The 16,011-nt window shown below is 42.0% G+C and overlaps 1 protein-coding gene across 1 annotated transcript in view; it reads right to left on the bottom strand.

Annotated features, from left to right (window-relative positions):
• The window catches only part of msh6 (mutS homolog 6 (E. coli)), a 32,328-nt gene extending 16,569 nt beyond the window's left edge, over nt 1-15,759 (bottom strand). The window contains exons 1-6 of the mRNA XM_046357370.1: nt 15,377-15,759; nt 13,131-13,336; nt 10,631-10,806; nt 3,234-3,917; nt 2,821-2,973; nt 2,457-2,654 (exon numbers count right to left, since the gene is read on the bottom strand). Coding sequence (XP_046213326.1) covers nt 2,457-2,654; nt 2,821-2,973; nt 3,234-3,917; nt 10,631-10,806; nt 13,131-13,336; nt 15,377-15,636 — 1,677 coding nt within the window. The 5' untranslated portion in view covers nt 15,637-15,759. The remainder of the gene's footprint in view (nt 1-2,456; nt 2,655-2,820; nt 2,974-3,233; nt 3,918-10,630; nt 10,807-13,130; nt 13,337-15,376) is intronic.
• Nucleotides 15,760-16,011: the final 252 nt, after the last annotated feature.

Genomic DNA, 16,011 nt, shown 5'->3' with positions numbered 1-16,011 from the left:
AACTATATTTTGCAGTAGCTTGGTGGTAGTTGAACGCAATGGTGTGTTGGTAGCTGGAAAAGTGGGTAATCAAATTTTGCCCAGAATTGCTCCCTGTTTGAAACATTCCAAGAGAAACTCTGAATTAGAAGTCTACCGATTAAAAATTGGCATGGCCAATTAATTAGGGCCGATTTAAAGGTTTCATAAATCGATAATATGCATTTTTGAACGCCGATTATGGCCGATTACATTGCATTCCATGAGGAAACTGCGTTGCAAGCTGAGCACCTGTTGGGCGAGTGCAACAAGGAACCAAGGTAAGTTGCCAGCTAGCATTAAACTTATCTTGTAAAAAAACAAATCATTCTTCGCATAATCACTAGTGAACTACACATGGTAGATGATATTACTAGGCTTACTAGCTTGTCGTGCGTTGCATATAATCATGTTAATTTATCATTGAATCACAGCCTACGTCGCCAAACGGGGGATGATTTAACAAAAGCACATTCGTGAAAAAAAGCACAATTGTTGCACGAATGTACCTAACCATAAACATCAATGCCTTAAAATCAATAAACCTGCATATTTTAGTTAAAATAAATTTGTGTTAGCAGGCAATATTAACTAGGGAAATTGTGTCACTTTTCTTGCGTTCAATTGCAACAAGAGTCAGGGTATATGCAACAGTTTGGGCTGCCTGGCTCATTGCGAGTGAATTTGCCAGAATTCTACATAATTATGACATAACATTGAAGGCAATGTAACAGCAATATTTAGACTTAGGGTTGCCGCACGTTCGATAAAATACGGAACGGTTCCGTATCTCACAGAAAGAATAAATGTTTTGTTTTCGAAATTATAGTTTCCGGATTTGACCATGTTAATGACCAACGGCTCATATTTCTAGTTATTATAATTAAGTCTATGATTTGATAAAGCTATCTGACTGAGCGGTGGTAGGCCGCAGCGGGCTCGTAAGCATTCATTCAAACTTAGCAATGCTTGCTTCACAGCACGGTTTATGACTTCAAGCCTTTTAACTCCTGAGATCAGGCTGGAAATACTATTAGAACATCCAATAGTCAAAAGGTATATGAAATACAAATGGTAGAGAGAGAAATATTTGACGCGTCATAATTCCTATATTAACTACAACCTGAAACTTCTTAACTGGGAATATTGAACCACCAGTTTTCATATGTTCTCATGTTCTGAGCAAGGAACTTAAACGTTATCTTTTCTTACATGGCACATATTGCACTTTTACTTTCATCTCCAACACTTTGTTTTTGCATTATCTAAACCAAATTGAACATGTTTCATTATTTGAGACTAAATTGATTTATAAAAGTGTTCATTCAGTATTGTTGTAATTGTCATTATTACACACACACACTTAAAATTAATAATTATTAAATCGGTATCGTTTTGGGGGGGGGGCCTCCAGTATTCCGTATCGGCGTTGAAAAATCATAATCGGTTGACCTCTAGTAAGGTCTACTGTATCCGGCGCATGTGACAAATAAATGAGTCGATCAGTCTTAAATGGAAGAAGTTTGAAACCACCAAGACTCTTCCTAGAGCTGGCCGCCCGGCCAAACTGAGCAATCAGGGGAGAAGGGCCTTGGTCAGGGAGGTGACCAAGAACCTGATGGTGACTGACAGCTCTCCAGAGTTCCCCTGTGGAGATGGGAAAACCTTTCATAAGGACAACCACCTCTGCAGCACTCCACCAATCAGGCCTTTGTGGTAGAGTGGCCAGACAGAAACCACTCCTCAGTAAAAGGCACATAACAGCCCGCTTGGAGTTTGCCAAAAGTCACCTAAAGACTCTTGGTTTCATCAGATGGTGAAGCATGCTGTTGAGATTTTTTTCAGCAGCAGAGACTAGTTAGGATTGAGGCAAAGATGAATGGAGCAAAGTAGAGAGATCCTTGATGAAAACCTGCTCCAGAGCGCTCAGGACCTCAGACTGGGACAAAGATTCACCTTCCAACAAGACAACGACCCTAAGCACACAGACAAAACAATGCAGGAGTGGTTTCGGGACAAGTCTCTGAATGTCCTTGAGTGGCCCAGTCAGAGCCAGGACTTGAACCCGATCGAACATCTCTGGACAGACCTGAAAATAGCTGTGCAGCAACGCTCCCCATCCAAACTGACAGAGCTTGAGTGCATCTGCATAGAAAAATGGGAGAAACTCCCTAAATACAGGTGTGCCAAGCTTGTAGCGTCATACCCAAGAAGACTCAATGCTGTAATCACTGCCAAAAGTGCTTCAACAAAGTACTGAGTAAAGGATCTGAATACTTATGTAAAGGTGATAGTTATTTTTATTTAATACATATGCAAAAATGTCTACAAACCTGTTTTTGCTCTGTCATTATATAAAATATTTAATTCATTTTAGAATAAGGCTATAAGGTAACAAAATGAATATAGTGTACAACGCATCACAAAACACATCCTACCTTCTCCTTGATGCTGAGGAGGTATTTGCTGTGTGTCTCAGAAGGGGCTCCGTCCAACACGCTGTAGGTCTGCGTTCCCCGTGTGATGATTCGGCATACCTCACGCTGTACCACCCGGTCAAACTTGGTGGGCTTCAGCATGGTCTTACAGCGAGCCTCCATCATGTCTGGAGTCTCCGTCTGCTCCACACGTGCCACCTAACATAAGAAATACTTTATTAATGACTGAGGAGAAATTGGTTTGCCAGCAAAATAGCAGTGATGGGTGGAAATAGTTACATATCGCAATATTATTTTGGATAACATTAAGCCTTTTAAAAAGGATGAGTCTAAGCTTTCTTTTAAAAACAAAATGGCTCCCCACCTTGTATCCCCTCTGCACCAGTCCATCTGAGAAGCGTCCAAAGCCTATCTCGGGGAAGCCAGAGTGGGCCCAGGCCCCCTTCATGAAGGTCAGACCCAGCTCGTTGACACCAATCACAGCATCCATGTGGTACAGCTCATAGAACTTACCCACCTGAGTAATAATACATTTTACTTGCACCTTTCTAGATGAGGACACGAAAAGGTCAGATTCACAGCCACAAATTCTGCCTAGTCCTAGACTAAAAAGCATGTTCAAAGGTGACTCTCCAAGATTTCAGGCCTTTCTGGAGGCAAGGGGGGGTCCGACCCTGTACAAGATGGGGGTGCCTAATAAACTGGCCAGGGAGTCAATGTTAAACAAAGAAGCATTGCACCTCCACCAAAATACAGCATTTTAATGATTTATAGTACCTTGAAGAAGAGTACGGCATCGAACGTCTCTGACTTGAGCTGCCACCAGCGCCGCATGCCTGGGGTCGTTTTGTTCAAGAAGTCTTCTGGGACATACAGAGTCGTGGGATCGTAGTCTTCCTCTGACTGTCTCCGTCTCTTGGCGTCTTTCCTCCGGCCTTCCTGTAGCCAATCAAGCTTCTCATGGTCCCATACCGTAGCCCCACCTTGCCCGCCGGCACCTGAGCCATTCGCCTGGCTGTCGAAGCTCTCCGGGGCCGAAAAGGCTGAGAGTCGAGACTTGGTGTCGGCTGTGAAGGTGCTAGATAAGGGGGCTCTCTTGGCGGTTTCTGGAAGAGTGGGAGTCTTGGGTTTTGGTTTGGCACTGGATGGCTTCTCTACGGGTCGTTTGCGTTTCACCGGTTTAACTGGGCTGTCGGGTTCAGCCTCACATTCACTTTCTACATCTTCCTCCGACATACTGTTCACTACCTCTTCCTCATCTTCCTCACTGCTGCATCCGGCCTGTTCTGGTTTGAATTCGTCACCCGAGCCTTCACTGTCGGAGGCAACCACGATGCGGCGACGCTTGGACTTGCTGCCTTGTTCTGCTGTGGCACGGGAGGAACGGCGACTAGGCTTAGACTTCACTGTCTCATCTTCCTCTTCAGTCAAATCTTCGTCGGTCAATGTTGACTTATCAAGCTGTAGGAGAAAAGGCAAATGAAAATACAGTACTTCAGAGAAAAAAAATATATGGGCTCCCGAGTGGTGAAGTGATTTAAGGCACTACAGACACCCTGGTTAAAATACAGGCTGTATCTAAACCAGCCGTGATTGGAAGTCCCATAGGGTGGCGCACATTTGGCCCAGTGTTCCTTTTTTTTTTCTTTTTTTTTAAAAAATGTTTATATTCAACACATTTGCTTTACACATGCCAGTTTGCACACAAGACAAAGAGTAACATATGTATATATAATGATACAGTATTTGTCATTATTGAGTGGTAAGTTCAATGTTGAAAATAACTTGTTTTACACTACAAAATGGGAAAAGTTTTGATACTGGCTTACATTTTTCGATGCAAATGTGTCGAGATCGTAGGAGAGTAGTTGATCCATACGGATCAACCGCCCATGGTTCGGCACGCGTGTGAACTGCAGATCAATTGCAAAGTTTAACCATCAGCGTGAAATACAGTTTTACTGCCGCTGTTACTTTTTAACGTCATTTCCTACGTCTCGATGCAGAGTTGCAGTGAAAAGATAAAGACAGTGCTGTGTTTTGCTTTGAAGCCTGATTGAATCATTTTTTAAAAGCAGCTGTGTTTACTGTTCACGTGTTGAATCCCGACGTATCAATCCTGGATGCTCGTGTTTCAAAAAGCAAAGAAGAAAAGAGCAGTGACAGCCATGGTTGGCGGAGGAGCTGAAGAACAGGAAAAGCCTCCCGCTTCATTTCAGTCTCATGGATGGGAGCATTTAGGCTTCCCTGTCAAATATGGAGATGGAAGAAGGGTGGTGGACAACACCATTACGGTGTGTGGGCATTGTGCCACAAGAAAGCCGTATGCTCATGGAAATACATTGAGCGTGGCCACACATTTAGAGCGTCATCACCCTGGTGTGTCAGTGGCGGGAGCCAACTCAGCCAAGAGACAACTTCTCCCGGCGGCATTTAAGCAGCCCGTTGCTGTAGAATCAGACCGGGTTAAAGCCATCACCAAATCTATTGTTTTTTTTTTATCTCTGCAGACATGAGGCCATATTCTGTTGTGGAAAACAAAGGGTTTAAAAAATATGGTGAAAGTGCTTGAGCCATTCTACAAAATCCCCTGGCGCACCCACTTCAGTATAAAGATCATGCCAGATCTTTAGGAACCGGAAAATAACAAAATTGGGAGGATCAGGAAGGTTTCCTTTTTCCACCGGAGCACAACAGCCACTCATGTGCTTAACACCAAGCAAGAAATGCTTCAGCTACCAACTCACAAGCTCATACACCATGTCACAACAAGATGGAACTCCACCTATGACATGTTGGAGCTCGATCTTGAGCAGCAGGCAGCTGTGAAAGTGGCAGGAGGAGGTCCTCCAGGTGCTCAAACCCCTCAAAACGGTTACAACCTTATTGAGCACCGAAACTGCACCGTCGGTGTCCATGATCCTGCCTCTGAAAACAAGGAATAAAGCACCATATCATTAGAGATGTCAAGGCTGCCATTAGAGGACCTGAACCCCAGATACCCCCCTAATGTACAGGACTACCTTCATAGATCTACCGCACTGGATCTAAGGTTCAAGTCAAATGTTATTTGTCACATGTGCCAAATACAACAGGTGTAGACCTTACAGTGAAATGCTTACTTACAAGCGCTTAACCAACAATGTAGTTTTACGAAAATATAAGAATAAATATTTAAAGAGCAGCAGTAAAACAGCGGGGCTATATACAGGGGGTACCGGTACAGAGTCAACGTGGAGGCTATATACAGGGGGTACCGGTACAGAGTCAACGAACGGGGGCACCAGTGGAGGTAATTGAGATAATTATGTACATGCAGGTAGGGTTGTTAAAGTGGCTATGTGTAGATAACAGGGAGTAGTAGCAGCGTTGGGGGGTGGGGCAAATAGTCTGGGTAGCCATTTGATTAGCTGTTCAGGAGTCTTATAGCTTGGAGGAAGAGGCTGTTTAGAAGCCTCTTGGACCTAGTACCGCTTGCCCTGCGGTATCAGAGAGAACCGTCTATGACTAGGGTGGCTGAAGTCTGACAATTTTTAGGGCCTTCCTCTGACACCGCCTGGTATAGAGGTCCTGGATGGCAGGGAGCTTGGCCCCGGTGATGTACTGGGCAGTAAGCACTATCCTCTGTAGTGCCTTGCGGTCAGTAAGCACTATCCTCTGTAGTGCCTTGCGGTCAGAGGCAGTTGCCATACCAGGCAGTGATGCAACCCGTCAGGATGCTCTCGATGGTGCAACTGTAAACCTTTTGAGGATCTGAGGACCCATGCCAAATCTTTTCTGTCTCCTCAGGGGGAATAGGTTTTGTCGTGCCCTCTTCATGACTGTTTTGGTGTGCTTGGACCATGTTAGTTTGTTGTTAACCTGTTCCGCTAGCGGAACCCCTCACCAACAGCCAATGAAATTGCAGGGCGCCAAATTCAAAATCAACAGAAATCTCATAATTAAATTCTCTCAAACATACAAGTATTAGACACCATTTTAACCTGTTAGGATAGGGGGCAGCATTTTCACTTTTGGATAAATAGCGTGGCCAAACTGAACTGCCTCCTACTCTGTCCCAGATCCTAATATATGCATATTATTATTAGTATTGGATAGAAAACTCTGAAGTTTCTAAAACTGTTTGAATCATGTCTGTGAATTGTTGGGAATAATCAGAATTGGTTGGTAACATAGGTAAGATGTTTTATATTCATCATATGTTTGTAAGTTACTTCTCATCAGAATGTTATTTTTGTATAATACTGTGGCGGGGTTGCAGTTATCTGTTCTATGTCAAGACTAAGTTGCATGGGCCGCAGAGAGGGGAGAGGTCAAGGTGTCATCATGTGTAAACATATCTTTTGCTCCACTGTGTCTGTGTGCTAGTCACCCCCTACTTTTCCCATCTGGGAGAGGAGGATGGAAGTGTCTGGAATCATTCTATGCTCTCTGTGAGTTTGTCCAGGATTGGTTGTATTTAGAATTGGTTGTATCTAAATGACAATTTGATATATGCCTGTTGATATGGAGGATTGGTTTATGGTTCTAGGGTTTGAGTAAGGAGACAAAGCTGAACGATTTATTATGTCTATGCTGTCTGACTGTGTGTTCTTTGCTATTAAAGGATCTCAGTTGCAATGTGTAAGGGGGCTCTCAGAGAATTCATAGATAGACACTGAATTGATTTCTCTGAGAGTCACAGGGTTGTGATAAAGCTCATATAATTAAAGATGGACTTTGATAACTAACTCTGACTTGTGGTTTGCGCTCATGATTTGGTAAATAGAGGAAATTTCCATGACAGGGTATAACAGGTCTTATTTAGGAGGCTAAACCCCGAGGACAAACCATTGACTTTTTTAAACGTTTTTTTCCGACTTTCCTGCAGTTCCTACCACTTCAACTGGATGTCACCAGTTTGTAGAAATTGGTTAAGGTTTTTCCTTTGTGTAATGAAGAAGTACCATTGGTCAGAACGAAAGTCACTTCATTCTGTATCAAACGTGCCAAATAAATTGACATTTTGGATATATAATCGATGGAATTAATCGAACAAAAAGACAATTTTGATGTTTATGAGACATAGGAGAAGCATGTCAAACAAAAGAGGCTTGTCAAAGGTAAGGCATGATTTATATTTTATTTCTGCATTTTGTGTCACACCTGCAGAGTTGAAATATGCTACTCTCATTGTTTACTGTTGTGCTATCATCAGATAATAGCATCTTATGCTTTCGCGAAAAGCCTTTTTGAAATCTGACATGTTGGCTGGATTCACAATGAGTTTAGCTTTAATTTGCTATCTTGCATGTGTAATTTAATGAAAGTTTGATAGAATGTATTTGAATTTGGCGCTCTGCATTTTCCCTGGCTATTGGCCATGTGGGACGCAAGCCTAACAATGATATGTTCTGTCAGCAACTAGTCACAGAAAGCATACAGCGATTTTCCAACCAAAGAGAGGAATCACAAAAAACAGAAAGAGATAAAAATGAATCACTAGCCTTTGATATTCATCAGATGACACTCCCGGAACATGTTACACAATACATATTGGTTTTGTTCGATCAAGTTCATATTTATATCCAAAAACACTCAGTTTACATTTGGCTTTGCCTCCAAAACATCCTGTGAATTTGCACAGAGCCACAATTACAGAAATAATAATAAACATTGATAAAAGATACAAGTGTTATTCACAGATTTAAAGATATACTTCTCAATGCAACCGCTGTCAGATTTCAAATAAACTTCACAGAAAAAGCAAACCATGCAATAATCTGAGTACAGCAATCAGAGACCAAAACAACCCAAAAAGATATCCGCAAAGTCAGAAATAGCATTATAAATATTCACTTAATCAATGCCAGACCAGTGACTCAAAGATTCCTTATGAGCCCCTCCTTTATAGTAGAAGCCTCAAACAAGTTTCTAAAGACTGTTGACATCTAGTGGAAGCCGTAGGAAGAGCAAAATGACACTATAGACACGGTGTATTCCATAGACACTGTATTCGATAGGCCAAGAGTTTTTTTATTTTTTTTAAATAAATACTACAAACCTCATATTTCCTACTTCCTGGTTGGATTTTTCTTAGGTTTTCACCTGCCATATGAGTTCTGTTGTACTCAGACATCATTCAAACCGTTTTCTATCCAAATCTACTAATAATATGCATATATTAGCAACTGGGACTGAGTAGCAGGCAGTTTACTCTGGGCACGCTTTTCATCCAAATGTGAAAATGCTGCCCCCTAGCCATAAGAAGTGAATGTGAACGCCAAGGAACTTGAAGCTCTCAACCCGTCTCACCTAGACCATGCCCTACACCGGAGGACATACAGTGACCTTGTCACTGAGATTGTAGCTACTGAAGAGGTAAAAATAAAAAAAATCTTAGTCTACGCTATTGCTATTAGAATCATCAATTTTTGAGTTGTAATAATAGTTTTTTATTAAATGTTATTGCCACAATTATAGTTCTATGAAATTTTAAAACAAATAGTTTAATAGATAGTCCTTTTTTCTGCAGGGTCAAGCCAGAGCCAAAATAATTTGTCCGTGGAGCTTTTCGGGGAGACTTTTGCGAGCAAGGACACAGGCAAGACATTTGCCAACACCATCAAAGAGGTGGTGGCACCCTACAAGGCAGAAAGCACCATTCCAGTGGATGACATGGTGGAAAAGCAATAAGTATAAATATCCTCACATTGCCATGACGGCAAGTCGCGACCTGGCTGTGCCTGGCACTTCAGGTCAAAGCAAGAGGGTGTTTTCCACAGCAAGGGACATTAACTGCAAAGAGGTCAACCCTCTCCCCACACAATGTAGACATCCTCATCTTTCTGAAAAATAAGTTATAAGCTCAGGTTTGCGTTGCTTTTTTAAAACTTTTATTTTTATGTTGACACAGGCTATTTTTTCATTCACTATTGTTCAAAGGAACACTGTATCATGCCGCATATTGCACTTTAATTTAACAAAAGAGTATTGAATATTTTATTTTAAGACTTTATTTAAACATTGCAAAGTTCCTTTGAGTGTTCTTTAAGTAATAAATGGAAAGCAAAGTTATTAGTCTCCCTTTTTTTTGCAGTGCTGAAAAATGATCCGATCCATGACCCAAAACCATGAGTTTTGTGATCCGTTGCACCACTACTACCGTAATTGCTGGACTATTAAGCGCACCTGAATATAAACCGCACCCACTGAATTATTTAAAAAATATATATTTTGTACATAAACACGCTGCACATGTCTATAAGCCGCAGGTGCCTACCGGTACATTGAAAGAAATGAACTTGGTCACCATCTTCCTCCTCCTGTGCACTGACACCACTGAAGTCATCTCCTTCGGTGTCGGAGATGAATAGCCTCAGAATTGCTTCATCCGATGTTGGATCGTTTTCATTGTCACTTTCATCCGGAGGCAAATACCCCGCTAAGCTTATGCTGCCCCTTCAACACGCAGCAGTCCAGCCTTTCGAAACCCGTTGATGATAGTGGAATTTTTTGACAATGCTCCACGCTGTCAGGACCCACTGGAAGACTTGACCATAAGTTGCTCTTCGCATGCAGCCCGTTTTAGTGAAGGATTTCTCCCCACTTGTCATCCAAGACTCCCACTGAACAAGGAGCGCCACCTTAAATGCACGATTTACACTGATGTCGAGTGGCTGCAAATACTTTGGGCCATCTGCTTTTCTTCCCTCTGAAAGCCTTTGTTGTCTTTTTGCACTGAGTCAGTTCCTCACGCTGCTGTTTCCAACGTCTTCTCATCGACTCATTAAGGCCAAGCTCACGTGCAGCAGCTCTTTCCTTCAACAGCCAGATCGATCGCCTTCAACTTGAAAGCTGCATCATATGCATTTCTCCGTGTCTTTGCCATGATGAGGGTGACAAAATTACTACCGTAATCAGAATGATAGGAAGTTTGAGCGCGCTCGATTTTACGTCACATTATGTGACGGTGCTCAGTTTTTTGGCGGCATGAATTATTGTGAAAGTGGGAAAAATCCATAAATTAGCCGCGTCATTGTATAAACCATGAGGTTCAAAGCGTGGGAATAAAGTAGCGGCTTATAGTCCAGCAATTACGGTAGATAGACAAATAGATTGTAGATTAATAAAGTATCAATCAAATGGAAATGCAATGTTCGCAGCAGTACATACAAACGGAAAGATTCTCTCACCTCCATATCCTCCTCCTCGTCTTCCTCAGCATCAGATGGGTCCATACAGACAGGCATCTTCAGTCTAGTCTCTGGGCTGTCTGGCATAGCAGCATCAGCCAGCTCCATGGCCTTGCGGATCACAGGCTTACCACTGAAGAACACCCCTCCTGTCTTAGCATCACTGCTGTCCGAGCCTGGGATGGAGTACAAGTGAGAAGCGACATTATTTTTAGTACACTCCGAAGTGTATATGGCTCGAAAACAATGTTCTGTCTAAGCTGCGCTCACAGTAGCTCCGAGACTGCCGTGCAGCTCCCCTGGACTGTCCGCAGAAATATTAGCCCACAGAGAGAAGCACGAGATTGAACTTCACTCAACTTACTAAAACAGTGGTCACCAAGGCATTAATAGTGAATCACCAACAATTGTGTAAAAAAAACAAAGATAAAGCAGTGATGCATTTCCCCCCCACATTCATTTCTTTTTAAAGCAATAAAAAGTCTTATGTACTCAGTTTTAGGACAATTTTAAGCAGAATAGATATTACAAAAACAATGAGCACTTTAGATGTTTCAATTTTGTTTATTTTCCTGAGAAAACAGCTCTGTCATAATCTACTTACACATTCACCTCTCCATCAGGCTTTGGGCTTGCCATCAACACGAGATGGATCTCATATTCCTGCTCACGCTAGCTCTCTCAAAAAGAGTTGATTCAAAGCTGATCAATCGCTTCCAATTTAAGGATCAATATTTCTTTCTCACAAGTTGTCTTCAAAATACTTGATTGTGATTTTTTTCTGAAACGGTCGTAAGGGAGATAAACAGAAAACGTACAAATAGAGTATTGATGGGTAATATATACTTTTGAAACAATATTACCATTTCTAAAAAAATACAGAAAGATTGTGCTTTAGTGATCCGGATGAAGTTTTACAGAGTTTAAAATGGCAAAGCTGACAAATTGCACTCGGTGCTTTGATCAGCGCTCTCCATAGACAGACTGGGGAGAGCAGAGTGCTGACCACCCTACTAAAGCAAAGGTTAGTGGAGTAAAAGTTTGAGTAAAACGACACTCACTTTGATTCTTTCAGCGCTGCCACAGTTTTCCCTGCTACCACTTCAATGCAACATACCAAAACAAACTATGCAAGAGATTTTGTTATAGGCAGAACACGGAGCAATATTCTATTGCATTGACACGCACTACTCAGCCCGCACGCTACAGACTGGTGTGGCATAAACAATCAGAGCTGCAGTAGGTATATACGCAAATAGACCATTGTCACATACGGATCTGTGCCACTTACTTTTAACTGGACTGTGTTTACAGCATAAACAGTTGAGTAGATGTGCTCGTTTGAGATCAAAGCAAAAGCTTCATGTAGCCACATGTGCACATTTTGGTCATACACTTTGCTAGTTAGTGAGTTATCAGCCAAGTTACAGATCATTTGTAGTCAGCAATAGGGGAGTGATTGCCTCCTACAAGAGCACAAAACATTAACATTTCTAGACATCTTTGAAATGCAAGTCCGGTAAAGAGCTTTTTTTTGTCTTAAAGGGGCAGTGTTGTATTTTGAGACAGGCTTGAATAAGATTGGTAGCCAATAGGCAGAGGGTAGCATAATTCGTCTGATTTTATGTAATAATGGTATGGGAATAATAATGCATTTTATTTTGTAAAGTGGTTTCTTGCATCAAACATGACAACATTTTCAGTCACTGTGTCTGAAGGACAAGTGAATAAACAGGTTAAAAAATATATATATTTACCTTTATTTAACTAGGCAAGTCAGTTAAGAACAAATTCTTATTTACAATGACGGCCTAGGAACAGTGGGTTAACTGCCTTGTTCAGGGGCAGAACGACAGATTTGTACCGGCATTTTCTTTTTCACAAGTCGCATGGAATGCAGCCCTACATCGACCACTACACATTGGCTGCTACTGTCGGCTGAATGAATTATGGAATGCATTTTCTCCATTGTTTTTGATGGTAGGCCACTCTGGTAGGCCTACATTATGATCAAATAGCCACAGTAGCCTCCATGGCTACTTAACACTAACCTAAAGCAGGTACAGCCTCAGTGTTCACATTAAACGCACACTGGAAGTTGCACAGAATTTTCACAACATTCAAGTTTGCGCTCAGCAGACCTGAAATTTGCTCAGTGCCGAAAACATTGCTTTAGAATCAATAAAACCCTTTTTTGGAGAAGCTATTGCTGTAGTAATATAGCTTACCTCTTAACTGGCATCTTACATCACTAACTGTAGCATAGCTAGAATTAGCCTGATATCAGATTGTCTTATGCCGTCTTGTAAACTCCTATGGTCATTATCTTCCATGACAACAAACATAAGAGTTAGAAAGACAGAACATACAGATCTGGGACCAGGCTAACCAAGAATAGATAGACAATAGATGTCCACCTGCACAGGCTAGGTGAGTGACGCAGCACACTGTAGATAGTAAAGGAAGGGAGTTTTGGACAGGTAAATCATAGCTTTCTCACCTTGATACTCGCGGATATATTTGGTGCTGACCCAGCCCCTGGTCGGTGGCTCATCGAAGAAGTGGACATGCAGGCGCTGGCTTTTACCCCTTCCCCTCATCTGCTGCCCGCCAACAGGCTGGGGAACTACCATACACGGCCACCAGGGGTGCCCCTCTAGCTTGGCCCACACCAAGGCTCCGGCACTGAATGGACATGGTGCTGGACTGGAAGAAAATGGAGAATTAAAATATCCGACAACAGGTCATCTAGTAACAATCTCTCCTGTCTACCCAAGTGTCTACTTGTTGAACTTCCCTTTATGGATTTGAAAGGAAATCACTGGTATAGTAACTCCCTTGTCTACTCTAGCCAATGCTTACTCCAATCCAATTATTTTTTACATGTGGGGAGCAGTGAACGAGTGCACACTTTAAGAGGAAAGGGAGATTGAGGGAAATATGGATCCATCCCATTCATTTGTTTTACATTAACCTAAGGTAGCAGGCGTAAAAGAAAACACCCGAGCGGAGTTTTCATATCCAGTTTTCAGCTGAAAATTGATCTAGATTGAATAGGGTTGAATTAGCTGTATCACAGAGTTTCTAAACCCAGAGGCGCAAGATCATGAGACGTACGGGAATGCTTGTGAAACAGACCAGGCCGGGTTGTGGGGTTTGATTAGTAAAAAAATAAAATCTCCCTTGTTAATTCTCAAAATCTAAAAAAGGCACAACCTAGATTCGAGCAAATGTCTTAAGTAGTTAAACATATTACTCCAACCTTGTTAAAGTGAAACTGACACGTTTACATTTTTGCCAAAAACAACTTCATGTCAAAGGAGCGCCTTTGATTTGATGGCCTGCACAGGTGCAGTTCACCACGGGTTGACCGTCAGACATGACGGACGTGTTTCTGCGCATAGTGTCTAATGGTCACCTACAAGTGTGATCAGTGATTTATATTGAAGCAGCTTCTGCCCATCTTTGGCTGTATCCCTTAAAAGCGGATGCATCCGGTTGTTGTCAACTCAGCTCACGCCTCCTTCACACGACAGCATATTTGCGCAAAATGGTACGCAGCATCATCTGGATGTGTGTGCAACAAAAGTTCAACAGTCACCCTCCTCTACCATTTCTGTCAAGCCATCTATGCAAATAGTTTTACAAATACATTCGATGAATTAAACGCAACGCTGCAGGGCAAACGCAGCGTTCCATTGGAAATGAATCTACTTCCACAGATAGAACAATGAGTCAGATATTTCACCAGATGTATAAATGTGAGGCATCTGCTTGGCGTTGCCACTCACTACCAAATATGGTAGTGAGAGGAAGCCCAGTGGCTGGCAGTGGGAGAAGATGGATTTTGACACTATCTCAACACAGTTCTGTTCCCAAAACTAAAATATGTTATTTACATAGTGGACTACATTTTGTAGGCTTTACCCTTTTCCAAAGTTGCAAAAAAAATAAATCGCGTGGTTTAGTAGGAGTGCAAAGGCGAATTCAGTTATTGCACACGGCACTTGATAGAGTAGGCCTTCCCTAACGGAAATACGCAGATGCACGCTAGAACGTGTTAATAGGATCTCGCTAACTCATGCTTGGCTCTGTCCATCTCCTTGCTTGTTCTGCCCACTATAACTAATTTGTTCCCATTGGAAACGGCAGGCTGTTGTCTATCTTGGTTCAGTTATAAAAACAATAATTGGTACTTCTGGTGTTCCAAAATGCAATGACACTGATCGAGGCTTAATAAACATAGTTTCACATAGACCTGAAGATATGGTATGATGCCTTGCCCCTTTGAATATAATTGGTCCCCCTGGGTCTACGACCACCCGCATCATGCCAGTCACGAAAGTGTAGAATTACATGACACGTTCTCCCGCCAAATGAGGACGCATGCATGTTACTGTGCACTTTGACATGCTTGATCAAAATGTATCATTACTCCAACACTGTCAGATAACAGATACACAAGGAAGTGTGTTGAAGGGTTGAGACACAAATAACATTTAACGTTACTAGTTAAGTAATCCACTGACTGGTTAGCAACTTTTATCCAGCTACTAATCTGTCTAAATCGTATTGCATTACATAACGTCTGTCATGTGTAGACGAGAGTTAGCCATTTCACAAATCAATGAGCATTTCTGCAGGAGTTATAATTAGTTACCGTGGCTAGCTACCGCTAAAACCACTAGCCACAACAAAGCAACTCGTTATTTGTGCTAGCTAACTAATTTGAGCCACCGGTCTTACCTCTCCTTTATTGTTAGTGTCTTATTCCCAAAGAGTTTGCCGAATCCGCCTTTGCTCGCTTTCGCGTTAAGGGGTTTTGCAGGAGTCTTTTTGGTGGTGGGAGTTTGAGATGCATGCTTAGCTTCTTCTTTTGGAGAGCTGTTCTTTTGTCGAACTGAGGATGGCAAGTCGGCTTCTGCAGGCGAGGGACTCGGTTTCGCCTTCAGAACCGGTGGCGGAGACTTATTGAAAAAATTGAAAATGCTGCTTTGCTTCGCCATAAAGCCTGTTTATGGAAAAAATATAATAAAGTGATTTAGTTCATCAAATGTTTAGAGTGCTAACTCTGTCTGGTCTGCAGGCATCAGTGCTCGTGCACTGTTCGCGGGAAATTCTCAGAAGGTAAAAGGTCATGTGGGAGTGGCTCCAAGGGAATTCAAGCCAATGGCAAACCATCTTTATTCTTGGTATTTATAAATCAAATAAATATTTTTGGGTTCATACTGGTTCATGTCAAACAATTAAAACATGTATTTTCTCTTCCTGAGTAAGAATAAGTTAATACATATTTGTATCTATTTAGGAGTTACATTTCATCATGATACAGACCGATAGCCACATCACCAGCAGAGTGCAGTCGTGGTATTTGTATAAAT

This window comes from Oncorhynchus gorbuscha, linkage group LG07 (genome assembly GCF_021184085.1).
Source record: "Oncorhynchus gorbuscha isolate QuinsamMale2020 ecotype Even-year linkage group LG07, OgorEven_v1.0, whole genome shotgun sequence".
In the NCBI taxonomy this organism is placed as follows: domain Eukaryota; kingdom Metazoa; phylum Chordata; class Actinopteri; order Salmoniformes; family Salmonidae; genus Oncorhynchus; species Oncorhynchus gorbuscha.
The sequence above is the reverse complement of the archived record's forward strand: the minus strand, read 5'-3'. Positions and strand labels throughout refer to the sequence as shown.